We start from the raw sequence: 15,835 nt of genomic DNA on the forward strand, positions 1-15,835 counted from the left end.
TATAAATCCATGAAGCGAAAAGTTTAATTTTTCTAAATTTGTGAAATGTTACAATATTTTGAATATAAGAGTAAAACAATATTTTACTAATCTTTATATATATAGTTATGATTTTAATAATGAAATAATAATTCGAAAATATATATATAGAAGAAGATACAAATACTTGTGAAAGTTTGAAACAATATGTTCAATGAAAAAAATATACTGTAAATTTATTATGTTTTAAAAATTGATAGACACGTATATATTATAATATACACCAATTTAGAATTGAAAACAAAATATTTATATAAAAATAAATAAAAACAAAAACTCGCGCGGTTGCGCGGATCGAGATCTAGTTTAACTTTAAAAACAAATCTAATACACGAACAACCAAACATACATGAATCCAAAAATCATATGGTGATTCATGAATTAAATTATTAACATGTATTTATTTCATAATTGTGTTTATCTCAGAACAAAATAATTTATTATTTTAATATTTTTTTAGTTTTTAGTTTAAAAAAAAATCTGGATATAAATGGCTTTTCACATATAAGAAAGTGCAGTTTTCAAAAAGAAAAAATCAAAATGTATTCTTAGAATTTAAAATCATAAATATGGTATTTTTCAAATTATCGCTTGTTATTATTGGGTTGTCCACTCGCTAGCAACGTTATAAATGTCAACAGCTATCTGTCATAATATTATTTTTCACTCGAGGATTGGAGGTGTTTTGGGATTTTGTTTTCTTACTTTTCGAAAATTAAGGTTTTTTGGATAAAGGATTTAGATGGTTTAGACTAAACTATATGGGTTTTCCTTGCACTTGCTACTTAGAACGTTATTAATTATCAACAGCCGTGTGTCCAAATTTTATTTTTTCCCTACCTAGTCATGGTTCCATTTGTACAGATTCACACGAACAGATTCATTTATATATCAAATTTTATATTTGTTCATTAACAAATAATTAAAAGGTGTTCAAAAAAACTAATAATTATAAAATGAAATGCTTTTGGTTGACTTAGTAATATATATCAAATTTGTTCGTGTTTTCTCTGTTTAATTTCATAAAATATAAAATAAGGAAAATATAATGGAAAGACATAGAAATATAGAATGTAATTATATTTTTTATACACGTTGATACAAATAATTTCCTGTGGGCTTTCATATTTCTTGATCATGTCATTTTCGTCAAACAAATACATATTGCTCGTGGATAACATTGTTGTGAGTCCAAGTATTTCTTTCTCCTCTTCTGGAGTCATCTTCTTTTCTGCTTTCTTCAATTCAATCTGAATACTCACAGTGGTGTCGTTGCTTCTGTCTAGGGTAGTTCTGAAGCAAAAAAAAAAAAAAAAAAAAAAAAAGAACCAGTAAAAAATAAGGAAATTGGGCTGTATAGCTATGAAAAAAAACACTAATTAGCTAGATGGCCATTTTTCCTAATACACCTATACATGGTGTGGCTTTTATATAATATTGTCATTTTGTCCTTCTATTCTACCGGCAAAACCTGCAAACAAAAACAGTTTCCATTATTAATTATTAACAACAAAAGTAATTCGTGGCCCTCCAACATTCACATACTTTTTGTAAATTATTTTTTATTTGGTAAATCCATAATAGTTTTGGGAAGAAGAAGTCTATTTTTGCAAAGGCTTTAGCGGTGATGGACGGGAAGCATCAGAGATTCGAAAATCTACATATGCGACGAGCAATTCTAGGCGCGGTGCCAATATGACTAAACTCTTGCCAAATTCCCATGTACGTTTTTCGGAAAATACTTTTAACTACTGTAAGTCACGGTTGCAATATTGTTCCATTCCATTTGACAATTTTATTATGTTCCATTCCATTTGACAATACTATTTTAGCATGTTCCATTCCACTTGACAATTACTAAAGAGTGTTCTATTTTGTTTAAAAATATAGTTTGTAATTTTCTTAAGTTAATATTTGGGTTTATGGTATATGGATTTAGGGTTTAGTGATTAGGATTTAGGTTTTAGTATTTAGAAGATGAGTGGTTATAGTTGGGGTCAGCATTAACTTATTCTATGGAATCAGAGACATTTCATAATTTCATCACAATATACTATGCTATTTATTTTGTTCCATTCTATTTGAGTTTAGGGTTTATATGTGAGTTTATAGTTTAGTGATTAGAGTTTAGAGTTTATATTTGGATTGATGGCTTATATTAGGGTTTAGGGTTTAGGATTCATAATTTCATCAGTATATACTATGCTATTTATTTTGTTCCATTCTATTTGGGTTTAAGGTTTATACGTGGGTTTATGGTTTAGTGATTAGGGTTTAGAGTTTAGAGTTTATATTTGGGTTTAAGGTTTATTGATTAGGGTTTTAGATTTAGTATTTAGGGGTTGAGGTGGGGTTGGGATAAAGTTTAGTTTATAGAGGTTAGATTCATATACTACTTGTGTGGTATGGAATACACTCTTTATTAATTTTTTATTTATTTATATGAGGTAAAGAAGTGTTTGATGTAGCTGATTTACGTGAGGTAAAAATAATGGTGTTTTACTCTTATCCATAACACCAAGTGACAACGTCATGCACTCTCTCTCTTCCTTTCACCGGAAACTTGCTAATGAAAAAGATATAACCGGAAAAAATATGAGACAAAAGCTAGTTACTTAATAACGTCAAAATCAATGCTATTTTCTTAATTTTCATTCAAAATTTGGCTACCGAGCAAATTCTCCCTAAAAAATATGAATAAAAGATACAGAAGAATAAAACAAAAACACCAAAATCTTGTCTTGTACCTCGATAAAAGCAGACACTTTACCACGATTTTCCTTTCCTTTATCTAAGGAAGAAACATAATTATTCGTCCAGACTTCGATCGGCAGCTCTGTCACGAGACGGGTTTCGGCGTTACCAGAAGACTCCAGTCGACCAAAAGTTTTGTATCGATTTTCCCCGTCTTTCGTAATAGTCCCTTCAAACCCTTCATACCATGGATCCATGGGCTCTGTCTTCTCATCATTGAGTAGATGCTCTACATTGGAGATAACATCTTTGAGTTTATAATTTGGGATGAAGGTACTCCAACCACTTGCAATCCCTCTACATCCATTAACTAGTACCATACTTCACAATTTTGAACTTTAAATAAAATAAATACATATACATAGTAAATAGTAATTATGACATATTTAAACCATCACTTAAAAGTGTCACAAGAAAGTAATTTATACAATAAATTTGCATAAATAAATTCTAAATTTCATATTATTCAATCTATAAAAATAAATACATGTTCATACAAAAGTTACATATGAACATATATATATATATATATATAAATATATAAGAACTTTTAAAGGAAAATAAAAGGCAAAACTAAAAGTAAATTTAAATTAATCTACATGAGAGTTAAGTGGAGTTGAAGATAAATAGAAAAACAACTTCAATCCACTTTTCTCATTTTTTTCCTTAGTCCTCATATTCTTTTTTTTTCATCAAAATATTGTCCTATTCTAAAACAATAAAAAATTCGTTTTAACCAAAAATATATTATTTATTTGTTAGAAAGTTATGGAAAATTAAGATAATAGTTTTATAAGAAACTAATACGAAAATAATTCTCCTAATTTTCAAAAATAAAATGTAAAAACAAATTAAAATATATAATTACGAATCTATTACGTCTAAAAGAGAGAGAAAGAGAGCTGACATTATAAGTAGGTCTATTATTCAATAGGAACACAAGAAGTCAAGTCACACTTGAGTGTTGAGAAAAACGAGCAGATTTAGGATGCAAATAGGCAAGGAAAATAAGAGAGCTCTCTCCAGTTCTCACTACTCACTACTACTCACCATGCTTGTAGCATATAAAAGCTCCGACTCCAATCTGCAAAAATCAATTAATGAAGAATCAACCATACAAGAATCAAAAGTAAAGACACTTGGTAGACAGATATTTTGCTACCTTTGTTTCTTGGCGGCGACATTTGTCTTGGCATTACCATAGTATTTCACTATCAAAAGCAATCAAAATGCAATGAGTTTCAGGAAACAAACACAGATATATAAAGAAGAAGTTAACAAACCTCCAATAATATTGGGTTTAGGTCTGCAGAAGATGTACTCAGTGAAGGTATCGTTGAGGTAGCGTACCCTTGCTTGGAAGGGTTTGGTCTTGCCATCATAAGGATCAATGACTTCAAATGTTATCAGAAACATAAGCCCCGCAGAGAAGTGGAAATTGGATTTAACAACCCTGACAAACTCGAATTCTCTCTTCTGTTTTGAAAAAGACACAAATTAAAAAAAAAAAAAACAATTAGCACATCAACGTCCTGCTGTTTCATAGAGGACACTTTTGTACCCAAAATAAATAAATAAACGAATTTGAAAGTGCATTTTACCTCCTTTACATTGTGGTCCTCAAGAGATTTCTGAGCGAGTCTGGTGAGAAAATCCCCAGTGGTTTCCGGCTCGTTCCCGAATTCACCAAATTCAATATCATCGAGATAGGCACGATGGTAGTTGAAAACGCAGCGGTAGTAATCGAAATCGATATCAAAACCCTGTCGTCGTGATTAAACAAACAAAAACTCAGCTCTGATTAAATTAAACAAACACATACATACGTGTATAATCAAAAAACCAAACACACATACATCGCTTTGATTGACTTGTTCGCGCATCCTGTCAAGTTCTTCCTGAGCCGTAAACTTAGCCTTTTCAGGATCGTACACAGGTCTCTCATAGTCAGGATCCTCAGGTTTCCACAGTAAAAACGCAGGTTCCACCCACCGATTCCACCTTGTCACCATGTAAAGTTTGAATCCCGCGATACTCAATTATAAACACAAAATTTGAATCTTACCTTCGAATTCACCCATCGCCTCGTCACGTTAGTGCACTGCGGTCCCTTTCTTGCTTTTCCTTTTCGCCCTCGCAGTTTTATTTTGATTATCTCCCATGGACCAATATATCTAATATATAAGAGAATAACAAAAGGGAAATTTTGCTTGAAAAAAAAAGGGAAATTTTAATTTTAACACAAATTTGATATTTCTTAAATTCATCTCTAATGGACAATCATTTTGATAAATACCTTAAATGTGATTAAAAAATTAACTTAATCTTTCTAAATCATCTATCAATAAATAATTAATATTATTAAAACAGAATCATTGTAGCTAGTTTTATTTAATTACTATCCAAGATCTATTTTTCATAAGCTATAGCGGTTACGTTTATTTGTCTAGTAAACACTTCCTTTTATTGACAACCATTTACATGTAATTTCTCATCATCATCTAGGGATGGCAATTGGGACCACTCGCCCAGCCACGGTCTCCATCTCCAGCGGTTCTGTGCGGGTCAGCCCGCTGTGACCCGAGGTATCCAATACCTCTACCCAACCCCCCCCCCCCTTCCCCCGCTAATTACCTAAGGCTTTGCGGTCTGGCCCGCGGGTTGTGACCTTTGCTGACGCGTCAACGATGCTTGATTCGCTTGCTTGGTGAGTCTCGAATTTTAAGCTTGACGATGTTGCAGTCAGCTCCATCTCGAGAGCTATGATGTCTCTTTTGCCGAACCCGCTTCGTTGCCATGCTCCAAGAATGTAGAAGAAGCAACATAAGCTAAATACAAGGAAGATCTGAATAGAGCTTCTGGTTTTATTATCAGAAGATCAGAGCGTCTGGATTCCTTTTGTCCTAAAATTGTTGAAAAAAAACTAAAAGTTCTAGAAAAAGACATAAAACTGTAGAGAAGATTGCAGTTTTGTTCAATACCCAACTGGCCATGAACTCGTCAAACAAACTAATAACATACTTGGTTTCTTTCTCTCCAAAAGAACAGATGTATCTGCCATGGTACGTTCCAAACAAGTTACAAGTCTGTCAAAAGAGTCGAGAAGCTAAAGGTTATGAAGACGAACCCTTTAGGCTTGTTCACATTAACATAGATAATGTCTCCCGTTGGATCAACACGAGTCTACATAAACCAAAACGTGCTAACATTTTTGTCATAATCACAAAAAAATAGAACCCAGTAGACTGCAAGGATAATGTTTCGATAAAGATAAGAAGCTATGTTACAAGCATGATGTAGAGTCTGATGGATCTCAAATAGTTAAAGAACACTAACCTGCAATTTTTTTCCTTACATCATCCAAATAAAACTACATCAATTTATAATAGCAAACACCTAAAGTAACTACCCAATCTCCCAACTATCACACATTAGACAATCTATTATTATAAAGTAGTGTTTGTTTCACTCTAATGAAGCCACGTCGGATTCCAGCTAGATAAGTTGTCTCTTGACGTTGCAACACTTGTCCAGACTTAAAACTCACAGTTTCATTAACTCGCCGTCTCATTAATGTGATGAGTTTGTAATTACTAGGCTACATTTGTTTTTTATGTGGGCTTAAGATATTACTCAAGCAAGACATCCTGATAACGAGAAACCCGAATCTTCTTCATCTGCGTTCTATCAAAATTTAGGGTTCTTCGTGCTCTTCGATCCCAGACAATGATGATCTTCTGATACGTTCTCCCACATCAACAATGGAGTTTCGAGAGCTTGAGATGCTCAAATCGACGTGAATAATCTCTCAACAGGATTTCAATCGCGTCATTTAATATTCCTTATTTTATGGGTTGTTATAGCCTGTGATATTGATTTTCTCATAGTATTGTTTTGTTAAAGTTTTGGGCAGTTTCTTTGAATACCTAAGTAACTAGGTAGAGATCCGCGCCTTGCGCGGGGTAAGAGTGTCGGGTAAATAATTTTATTTAGTAAACATTGTTGTGCTAATTAGTTTGAAAAAAAATACATTACTAACATGTATAATATGTTCATTGTTTGAGCTTTGTGGATTGTTCCTTTGTTGTTTTTATCTGTGTTAATTACTTTCTATTCAAATTAATGAAACTCATGTGTTCAAAAAACATGTATAATATGTGATGTTCAACCCATAAGCATTTTTTGTAACGTTCAATCATTAATATATTGTACGTTGTTAAAATAAAAATTATTATATTCTCGTGCAAACTCGTCGCTCTTAAACGATATGGACCTAGCCTGGTGACACATGTAATGGGCAGAAGAAATGATTGGCTCTTTTGATATGAAGAAGAAATTATTAGTCCCAACCAATATTAAACCCTAAATTTCTTATAAATTTAGGGTTGTCAATTACTCCAGAATTTATTAAGCTGGCGAATATATCTATTATACAATAAAATTCGAATTTGCAATATCTGCTCATTAAATGGTTATCTACGGATTTTGATCTATGATGGCAATAAACATCTATCTATCTATATCTATATATATAAAGAAATGTTCACCTCTCTCCCGTGAAGCCACGTCATCAAGTCGTGCGTTATGGGAGTGACACGTGTCCCATTTTATATTTGGAGCTAAAATAAATGAATGCAGTCAGGGGTAATCGAACCCAACATCTCTAGCACTGGTAATTTCTCTTAGAACCACTAGGCTGTTAGGTGAGCTCCGGTGCTTTCAATTCGGAGGTAAGGCTAGAGCTAGGTGTGCAGGCGGAGTTGGCACCTGGTCTCTGTCCAGTCTTGCGTCGTGGCTTTAAGGGAGTTGTATCCGCTTGCTTTTCGGTGGATTCCGTTGGTCGTCTATGGCCTCCGGAGACTGTCTTCTCTCCGGGTTATGGTCTCGCCGTGCTTCATTTTCTAACCCTGTCTGTTGGCACTGGCCGAGGGTTTTTGCAGCGTGGTTATGGTCTTCGGTTCTCGATGACCACAAGTGTGGAGGTGGTTCTCGGGGAGTCATGACCACCTCCGTGTCAACGCTTGATCTCAGTTCACATCCCGGCGCCGCTTCAGCTTCTTTGCTCTCTCGCGGTGGTGATCTTGATATACTATGTAGGTTTCTCGAGGCTTTCAGGTTTGTTGGTGGCGGTGATTACAACCCGCTCTTGTTCGGTGGTGGCGGCTTGGAGGTGTGTATAGCTTCGGCTCTCAAGTATCTTCTCGGTAAGGTTCTTGATTCCACCACGTCTTTAGTTCGTCAAGTGCTTCATAGTCAGTGACAGTTACGAGTCTCGAGCATCGGGAACTAGCTACTCCGGAAGCAACTTGGGAAGTCCCGACATCCAAGGAAACGAGGAGAACCTCAGCTTCTCGCGATCATTGCCAATGGTTGAGAACGGCGACCGATTCTTAAGGATTTCGAAAATCAGACTAGTGGAACGTGCCGAGTTTAGTGGGTGGGCGAAACTAGAATGTAATAGATTGACTTGGGAGCTTTTGTTCAATTCGAACTTGTAACCGAAACTTGAATTCCCGTTTTTCGGGTGGATTTATAATATATATATAAACTATTAGTAAATGATTATTTAGCAATATAGAAAAAATAGAGAACAGAAAGAACAGTATAATTTCCATCCACATGTTTGTGAAGAATCAGTGTTTCTAATGAAAAGCAATTTCTGTGAACTTGCTTGATGAAACATCATCCTAAAAGTTTAAACCATTACTAAGCAAAGTTCAGCCCTGTTTAATAAAAATCGATGATGATGCCACCAGCACAAACAAAATATACTAATTTTGAAGAATCATGGTTACCAATGAAATCTAAGTATTATAAACACAGTTTACATACTTTTAGCAAACATTTAAGCAAACATTTAAGGTGAAATAATCAACCACAGTCACAATCCGATGAGTCAAAGTTTCTTACTGGTGTCCATTTTCTAATTTACATGAAACTCAACTGTTTTGAAGCCATCAAATTGGAATATAATTTTATGTCAGTCTGCAGCCTGTTTTGTAGTCGACATGTAGGTTTGATGTGGAATTGTTCAATGTAAAGCTTCAATGTTGTAAAGTTGTGTTATTTCTTGTTTTTTAACCGATGAATTTTTTTTTTTGGTAAAAGAGAGTAGAGCAGTCAATAAAAAAATTATGACTAGAAGGAAAAAAAAGAGTCAATATGAGTGAGTGGCATTGCACAAATAATAAAATATACAAAACCGAGTTCCAAACAGAGTAATCATGTATTTCGTGGAAATCCCCTTGATCTAGTGGTTTGACTAAGGATTCATTAATGATTTTACGCTAAAAAATCTGAAGTTCGATTCCCAAAGAAAGCAAAATTATGCGAATTAATTGAAAATATACTCACATGAGATCTGCAGCATGGCGCAATGAGTACATTCAAGCGTGAATCCGATATGGCGGTTCAGGTGATTCAGTCAGCTGTGAATCCTCATAAGGGAGGTAAATTATTAATCGTCCGTAATAGTTTGTAATAGCGTAATTATCTGGCTTAAAAAAAAAAAAAGAGTAATCATGTGTCCAAATAGACCAAGTGGGTTTATTTCTACTAAACAGACCTTGTTAATGACTTCTCTCTGTCTCCTCAAAGGCATCCCTCTGTTTCCAAAGGTAAATAAATAGTTTTCCTCTGTTTTTGTTAAATCTTGGGTAAAAAACGGTCTGTTCTTTGCAAGTTTGGAGCTGGTGGTTTATCCCGTTTGGATAAGTGACTGTCACAGCTAATGCTTATAGCCTAGCCGAGTTCTTGTGGTGCGGAGGGACGTTACGTGGGTGGTGGAACTAGCAAAGGATGTGGCTATACAGAAGAACAAGCTCCTTTCTTTTCGGATTCGTGGACACGATTAAGAAGAAGCTTGGGGTTTCGGAGTCTGCTTTTGTGATCACAGCGAAAGTAGCTGAAGAAGAAGCAGCAGAGAGGTACGAGAAAGAGGTAATGGAATTCAGAGTGGAGTCTCTGATGTTTCTCCTCCTCGGAACACTCGGGATGCTCAATCTTTTCTGTTTGGCCGCATCGATTATGAGACTGGTGATGACTTCTAGAGAGGCTGGAGGAGATGTACAGACAATGGGTATGCAATTTGTGATAACATGAGTTCTTGTGGTATTAAACTGGCCTTTGTATGAAGGCATGTTGTTTAGGAGAGACAGAGGGAAGATCCCTACAACCATGACAGTTAAATCATTTGTCTTAGCTTTGTCTGCTTGGACTTGTGCCGCATTTTTGTAAAGAAAGATAGAAGCCAATGTAGTATTTCAAATAATGGGCAGCAATTGTGTATTTTTCTTATTTTTTATTTTGCCACTAAAATGAAAAATTTGCAACAACATTTCTTATATTTAAAAGATTTATGCTTTATAAGAATCATCTAAACTATGGCTTGTGGTTTATCCTTGGGATCTAAATATGATCTTCTTGTCCTTCTGCAATTTGTTGGTCTTGAGGCAGTGATAGTTGGTGGTTATATACTGTTTGCGGTTAGGGTCTCTTGGTTGGGTTTATGGTTCTGTCATTTGTTTTATGTGGTATCAAGTCTTTTAGCCGGATTTGTTTTCAGTAAGGGATAGGTGCTCGACATGTGGGGCTTTGTGTTGAACAGTGTAAAGTTTCGATGTTGTGAACTTGTACAGGCTTTTGGTTTTTAATCGATGGATTTTTCAATTTTTTTAGTAAAGGACTATGGAGTTTTAGTTCAATCGGTTCAGTCGTTGAATAGTTTGATTGTCAACTATGTTCTTTGTCACTTATTCGGGTGAATATTTGTTTATTTGTGGCTTTTGTCAGTTGAAGTTTGTTCTTTAGACGCAATGGCTGTTTTTTTTTTAACCGGAATTTGTCTTTGAACTTTTCTATTATCTAAAATAGTTACGATATTCAACATTTTCTCGTTTAATTTGGTTTCCCTTATTGATTTACTTCGCTTCTTTGGTGATTATTTTTTTGTTCCACAAGTTCTTAGTGATTATGTCTTTCTTTGTTTTATGTTAATTAGATGTGTTCTAGCCTTCTAGGTTACATCTTTAGCATTGGGTTGTAATGTTTATCTTGCTGATTTTCTATTTTTGATTTTGGAAAGTATCGTATATTTACCGGTTTGAATAAAAATGTAAATAGCAAAAATATGACTACAAAAATTAAGAAAAAGAAGTCAACAATTAATATTGGTGTCAGGTCTGAACACATTTATTCGGAAATGTATAACTGAATCGAACTGAACCGAAAAATGAATTTTGGTTCGGATATGGATCCTATCAATTAATCGAACGAATCAATATATCTTTAGAACCAAAAACAAAATGAAACCGAAAACTATATTTTATTTTAAAATATTATTTATAGACCGAAATAATAAAAACAAATAATTAGGATACTTTTTATCTGAAATATTTAAAACTATTAGAACAATCCAATTTTTTTTATCTAAAAACCCAAAAAACCTTATATTTAATCCAATTTTCTGATTGTTAATCCGAATTAACCAAAAAACTGGACTCGAATGAGATCTGAAATAACCTCAAGTATTAGTTGGTTCCTATTTGTTACCAAACCGAACAAAAAAAAAACCAAAATAACCTGAATTGAAATTTCTAAATATCTGAACGGACTGTAAACTTCTAGAATAGAACCGAACCTAATGTCCGCCGAGGCTAATTGGTGGTGTGGAGAAAAATAAATAAACCGAGTACCAAACAGCGTACTCCTGTATCCAAACAGACCAATTTGGGTTATTATTTTTACATTGTCCGATCATTACAAAACCCTACTTCAACCCCCCCCCAGGGGAAAAACAGACGCCGAAATCGGGAAATGGCTTCGTCTATTGCTATTCGATCTCGCCTTGTGCCGAGTTTACTCAAGCTTCGATCTCGCAACCCAAGGAGGGCGTTATTCTCTACGGAAGCATCTTCTTCTTCTTCGAATCCTTCATCGAAGGTCTCCTCTAGCCAGCAGCAGTCCCTCTTTTCTGATTTTCCACCGCCAAATCACCTCCCTCCTCCTGAAGCAGCCGCGGAGGGAGCGGTGGGGAAGGAGCGGAAAGGTCTAAAGTACCTAAGTAACGGACTCATCTGGGCATTCACTGGTGCTACCGCTGCAGTTGGTTACACAAGCTATGGTATGTCGTTATCATCTTCTATTGACTTTGCATTTAATTCAAGTTTCTTTTGGATTGATGACTGTGTTTAATTAATATCCATTGTCTTACTCTCTCTACTGTTGATCTCAGACTCTTTTTAGATCTCTCATGATTCTTGTTTGTTGTTGATTGGTGCAGCTTACACATTAGATGAAGTGAATGAAAAGACTAAGTCCTTCCGTGAATCAGCTATGAAGCCACCACCTCCTGCTCTTGATTCTTCCTCCGCCATTGATGTGAGTTGTTACAACACTCTCTCTCAAGACTAACCTTTGTTTCTGTAGTTGCTCCTTGATCATTCATCTATTTTTGAGGCTTTAAATCTCTCTCTTTTTTTTTTTTTTTTTTTTAAATCTCTCTTTGCAGAAATATCAGGCAATGTTGTACTCTGCTGCCATCAAAGGTATTATAATATCCCTTTTGCCCTATATGTCATCATAACTAGTAGCAATATCTCTTTAGTTAAGCATATCATGACTTGGGTTTTGCTTGAATTATGTTCAGTTCCTGCTAGAGCCATTGAAATGTATTTGGAGCTCAGGGAACGTGTGGAGGAACATGTTAAAGTATGTTCCCTTTCACTCTCTCACACAGTATTCTGCATCTTCTTTTCTTTTTTTCTCTTCTTATTTCTTTTTTTTTTTTATAGGGCTTTACAGAACCTCTCTCGGAAAAGCTTCTTCCTGATTTGCATCCCTCCGAACAGAATGTAGTCTACACTCTCGTTCTTGATTTGAATGAGACCCTTCTTTACACTGACTGGAAGGTAGGTAACACCCACCCCATATTCTTCAATTTGGATACTGATTACCACCAATTTCTTCATAGATGTGTGTGAATATTTTGCTTAAGAGTGTCTGTCTACGTTATGGGACAAATCATTCCTGTTAATTTTTTTTTAAGGAACACCTTGCTTATTCTTTTCTGTCTTTTTTATTTACAACCAGCGAGAAAGAGGGTGGAGGACGTTCAAAAGACCCGGTGTGGATGCATTCTTGGAGCACCTTGGCAAATTCTATGAGATTGTCGTCTATTCTGACCAGATGGATATGGTAGGTTTTTTATTCAGTTCCTCCTAGTCCTTTTGCATGTGCGTAATATTGCTGGCAATTAACACTTTCGTTTCATTGGCTTCTAGTATGTATATCCGGTCTGTGAGAAGTTAGACCCGAATGGCTATATACGTTATAAGCTAGCAAGAGGTGCTACTAAATATGAGAATGGGAAGCACTACAGGGTACGTAAGCAGCAGCCTATCTCCTTGTCAATAAAATACCGAAAGCAGCTGCTATTTTAAAATCCCCTTGCTGCAGGATCTGTCGAAGCTGAACAGAGACCCGAAGAGGATTCTGTATGTTAGCGGGAATGCTTTTGATACAAGCCTTCAGCCTGAGAACTGTGTGCCAATCAAGCCTTACAAACTGGAGTCTGATGATACGGCGCTTGTTGATCTTATACCCTTCCTCGAATGTAAGTATAGTTACTATTCCAATCTTGTGAACTGCATTTATCAATGTTGGTTAATCCTTTTTTTGGTTTGTTTGGGTCTGCAGATGTTGCACGTAACGGTCCAGCGGATATCAGACCGGTCCTAGCCTCTTACGAGAGAAAAGATGTTGCCAAAGAGTTCCTTGAGAGGTCCATTGAGTATCAAAAGTGAGTCTTCTTTTCATTACCTATCATAACAATGCAAAATCTGTTGCTAGTTGTCTAATCAGAAGACTGTGTTATTGAATATGGCAGGCGAATGCAAGGACAAAGACAAGGTCGACTCTGGAGGCGCTAGAAGGATCTAAAAACATTTTATGTATAGTGAGAGACGATTATATCCTCATTGATGCATTACACCATAAAAACAGGAGCAGGAGCTTACTGTTCTTCGCTCTGGGGGAGTTTTAGGTAAACTCCAAACTAAAAATCGTGTCTTTACTCATCAAAAAAGAGTTGTGTTATGTGTGACCTTCTGTCTCGGATTTACAAAGTAAACTTTTTCCATGAGAGTTTCCTTTTTATACGATTAGCAAATTTATGTTGCTCTAATCTAACTACCAAATGAATTAATTATGATTATGAATTTTGAGAAGGAAGTTGGTTGAAACGTCTATTTTGTATGTATTGCATTGGTGGTAAAAATAGAATGATTTACCTGTCAGTTTCATTGCGTGCCTTAAGGTGCAATGACTAATGCAGTTAGGTCAGTCAACCTCTCCAAAGAGGGTCACAAGCCTAACGACCAATTACAAAGATCCTTCACCTGTAAATCATTTTCAATATCGTAGCAGTCAGTAGTTGTTAGAATAACCTAGAACCACAAAATTATTGTACTACAAAACAGAGTCTTGACTTTTATATTGTACGACTCTTAAAACTCACCCACTCATATTTATTACACGACATATATCACAACTTGGAATCACAGACACACACAATCCCACTCTCAAGTTTCACATGTCTCGTCCTCTTGTCTTCTTCTTCTTCTTCCTCTTTCTTGTCTTGGTCGTCCCTTGTCTTTCCCATGGAGGCGGAGGAGACCACGACGACGATGAAGCTCCACCCGCCAAGAGTTCTGATCTCAAATCAAAATCATTAATCACTGTCAAAATCGCGTGTCTTGTCATCATCTTCGTGCTCACGTTCATCAGCGGCGTGTCTCCCTACTTCTTGAAATGGAGCCAAGGGTTTCTGGTCCTGGGAACACAGTTCGCAGGAGGAGTGTTTCTCGCGACGGCCCTGATGCATTTCTTGTCAGATGCAGACGAGACGTTTAGGGATTTGCTGACGGCGGAAGGAGAGTCGGAGCCGTCTCCGGCTTACCCATTTGCTTATATGTTGGCTTGTACTGGTTATATGCTGACCATGCTCGCCGATTCCGTCATCGCTCATGTCTACTCCAAGACCCCATCCAAAGACGTGGAGCTTCAAGGTACCAAACTTGAAAGATTCTTGATTTCTCAAATCTCAATCAAGAATTATGCTGAAAGGTTGCTTCTTTTTTCGTTTTCAGGAGAAGAGAAACCGAATCAAGGTTCAGGGATAGGAGATAGCATTCTACTGATCGTAGCTCTCTGTTTCCACTCTGTTTTTGAAGGCATAGCCATAGGGATCTCAGAGACAAAGGCTGATGCGTGGAGAGCTCTATGGACAATAACACTCCACAAGGTATTCGCAGCTATAGCCATGGGAATAGCTCTTCTCCGTATGATCCCTGACCGTCCTCTGCTCTCATCCATCATGTATTCTTTCGCGTTCGCCATCTCGAGCCCAATAGGTGTTGCGATAGGAATAGTGATCGACGCAACGACGCAAGGGACCGTGGCGGATTGGATATTCGCAGTGTCCATGAGCTTCGCGTGTGGGGTGTTCGTGTACGTGTCGGTGAATCATTTGTTGGCAAAAGGGTATCTTCCCAACCAAAAGGTTAATGTGGATGAGCCTAGGTTTAAGTTTTTGGCTGTTTTGTCTGGAGTTGTTGTCATTGCCATTGTTATGATATGGGACACTTGAATTGTTCTCAAAAGTACTACAGATTTTAGAATTATAAAATTGGGTTTTAAAAAATGTGTAAGAAAAACAAAAGGTTATTTGATACTATATAGTTCATTGATTTTTGATGTTTATGTATGGAACAGTCCGGTTTTGTAGAATCAAGTGAACACTAATCGATAGAATGGTTTCCCAAAACATAACAAACGCAATCTCTAGATTGAACAGACTGTATTTATCAATAGGCATGGGCATTTTCCTGTAACTCGAAAAGAAGACAACCGAAAACTATTTTGGATCGGTCCAGATGTATACATTTTATTCTATTGAGTACACTAGATTTTGATCCGGACTTCAAAAACTCAAAGTTCTTTGGTTATAAAAAGTGTGTAATATAGATTAGTATTTGGTTTTGTA

General features: G+C 35.9%; 4 protein-coding genes across 7 annotated transcripts; 3 read left to right on the forward strand and 1 right to left on the reverse strand.

The window, feature by feature from the left end:
• Positions 1-2,650: 2,650 nt before the first annotated feature.
• On the reverse strand, positions 2,651-5,353 carry LOC106429053. Of its 4 annotated transcripts, XM_048751515.1 has the most exons (7): positions 4,859-4,950; positions 4,650-4,794; positions 4,395-4,556; positions 4,077-4,269; positions 3,956-4,004; positions 3,844-3,877; positions 2,651-3,022 (listed from the first exon to the last, which is right to left on the reverse strand). In XM_048751515.1, the coding sequence occupies exons 2-7, from the start codon at positions 4,674-4,676 to the stop codon at positions 2,879-2,881; spliced, it is 609 nt and encodes a 202-aa protein (XP_048607472.1). In that variant the 5' UTR covers positions 4,677-4,794; positions 4,859-4,950; the 3' UTR covers positions 2,651-2,878. The 4 variants fall into 4 exon arrangements, with proteins under 4 accessions (XP_048607472.1, XP_048607470.1, XP_048607471.1 ...); XM_048751513.1 differs by having other exon boundaries at positions 2,651-3,103; positions 4,650-5,353; XM_048751514.1 differs by having other exon boundaries at positions 2,651-3,090; positions 4,650-5,050.
• A 4,238-nt stretch (positions 5,354-9,591) lies between these two features.
• LOC106429078 (cellulose synthase-like protein E1) lies at positions 9,592-10,029 on the forward strand. Its single transcript, XM_048750248.1, has 2 exons — positions 9,592-9,871; positions 9,929-10,029. The coding sequence occupies exons 1-2, from the start codon at positions 9,592-9,594 to the stop codon at positions 10,027-10,029; spliced, it is 381 nt and encodes a 126-aa protein (XP_048606205.1).
• A 1,412-nt stretch (positions 10,030-11,441) lies between these two features.
• Positions 11,442-14,018, forward strand: LOC106429062 (mitochondrial import inner membrane translocase subunit TIM50-like). The gene is made up of 10 exons (XM_013869805.3): positions 11,442-11,914; positions 12,074-12,171; positions 12,302-12,338; positions 12,440-12,501; positions 12,585-12,701; positions 12,883-12,987; positions 13,074-13,172; positions 13,249-13,405; positions 13,489-13,591; positions 13,679-14,018. The coding sequence occupies exons 1-10, from the start codon at positions 11,608-11,610 to the stop codon at positions 13,719-13,721; spliced, it is 1,128 nt and encodes a 375-aa protein (XP_013725259.2). The 5' UTR covers positions 11,442-11,607; the 3' UTR covers positions 13,722-14,018.
• A 298-nt stretch (positions 14,019-14,316) lies between these two features.
• LOC106429063 (zinc transporter 11-like) lies at positions 14,317-15,550 on the forward strand. Its single transcript, XM_013869806.3, has 2 exons — positions 14,317-14,858; positions 14,940-15,550. Exons 1-2 carry the CDS (start codon positions 14,384-14,386, stop codon positions 15,437-15,439), a joined length of 975 nt encoding a protein of 324 aa, XP_013725260.2. The 5' UTR covers positions 14,317-14,383; the 3' UTR covers positions 15,440-15,550.
• Positions 15,551-15,835: the final 285 nt, after the last annotated feature.

Source organism: Brassica napus, chromosome C3 (genome assembly GCF_020379485.1).
Source record: "Brassica napus cultivar Da-Ae chromosome C3, Da-Ae, whole genome shotgun sequence".
Taxonomy (NCBI): domain Eukaryota; kingdom Viridiplantae; phylum Streptophyta; class Magnoliopsida; order Brassicales; family Brassicaceae; genus Brassica; species Brassica napus.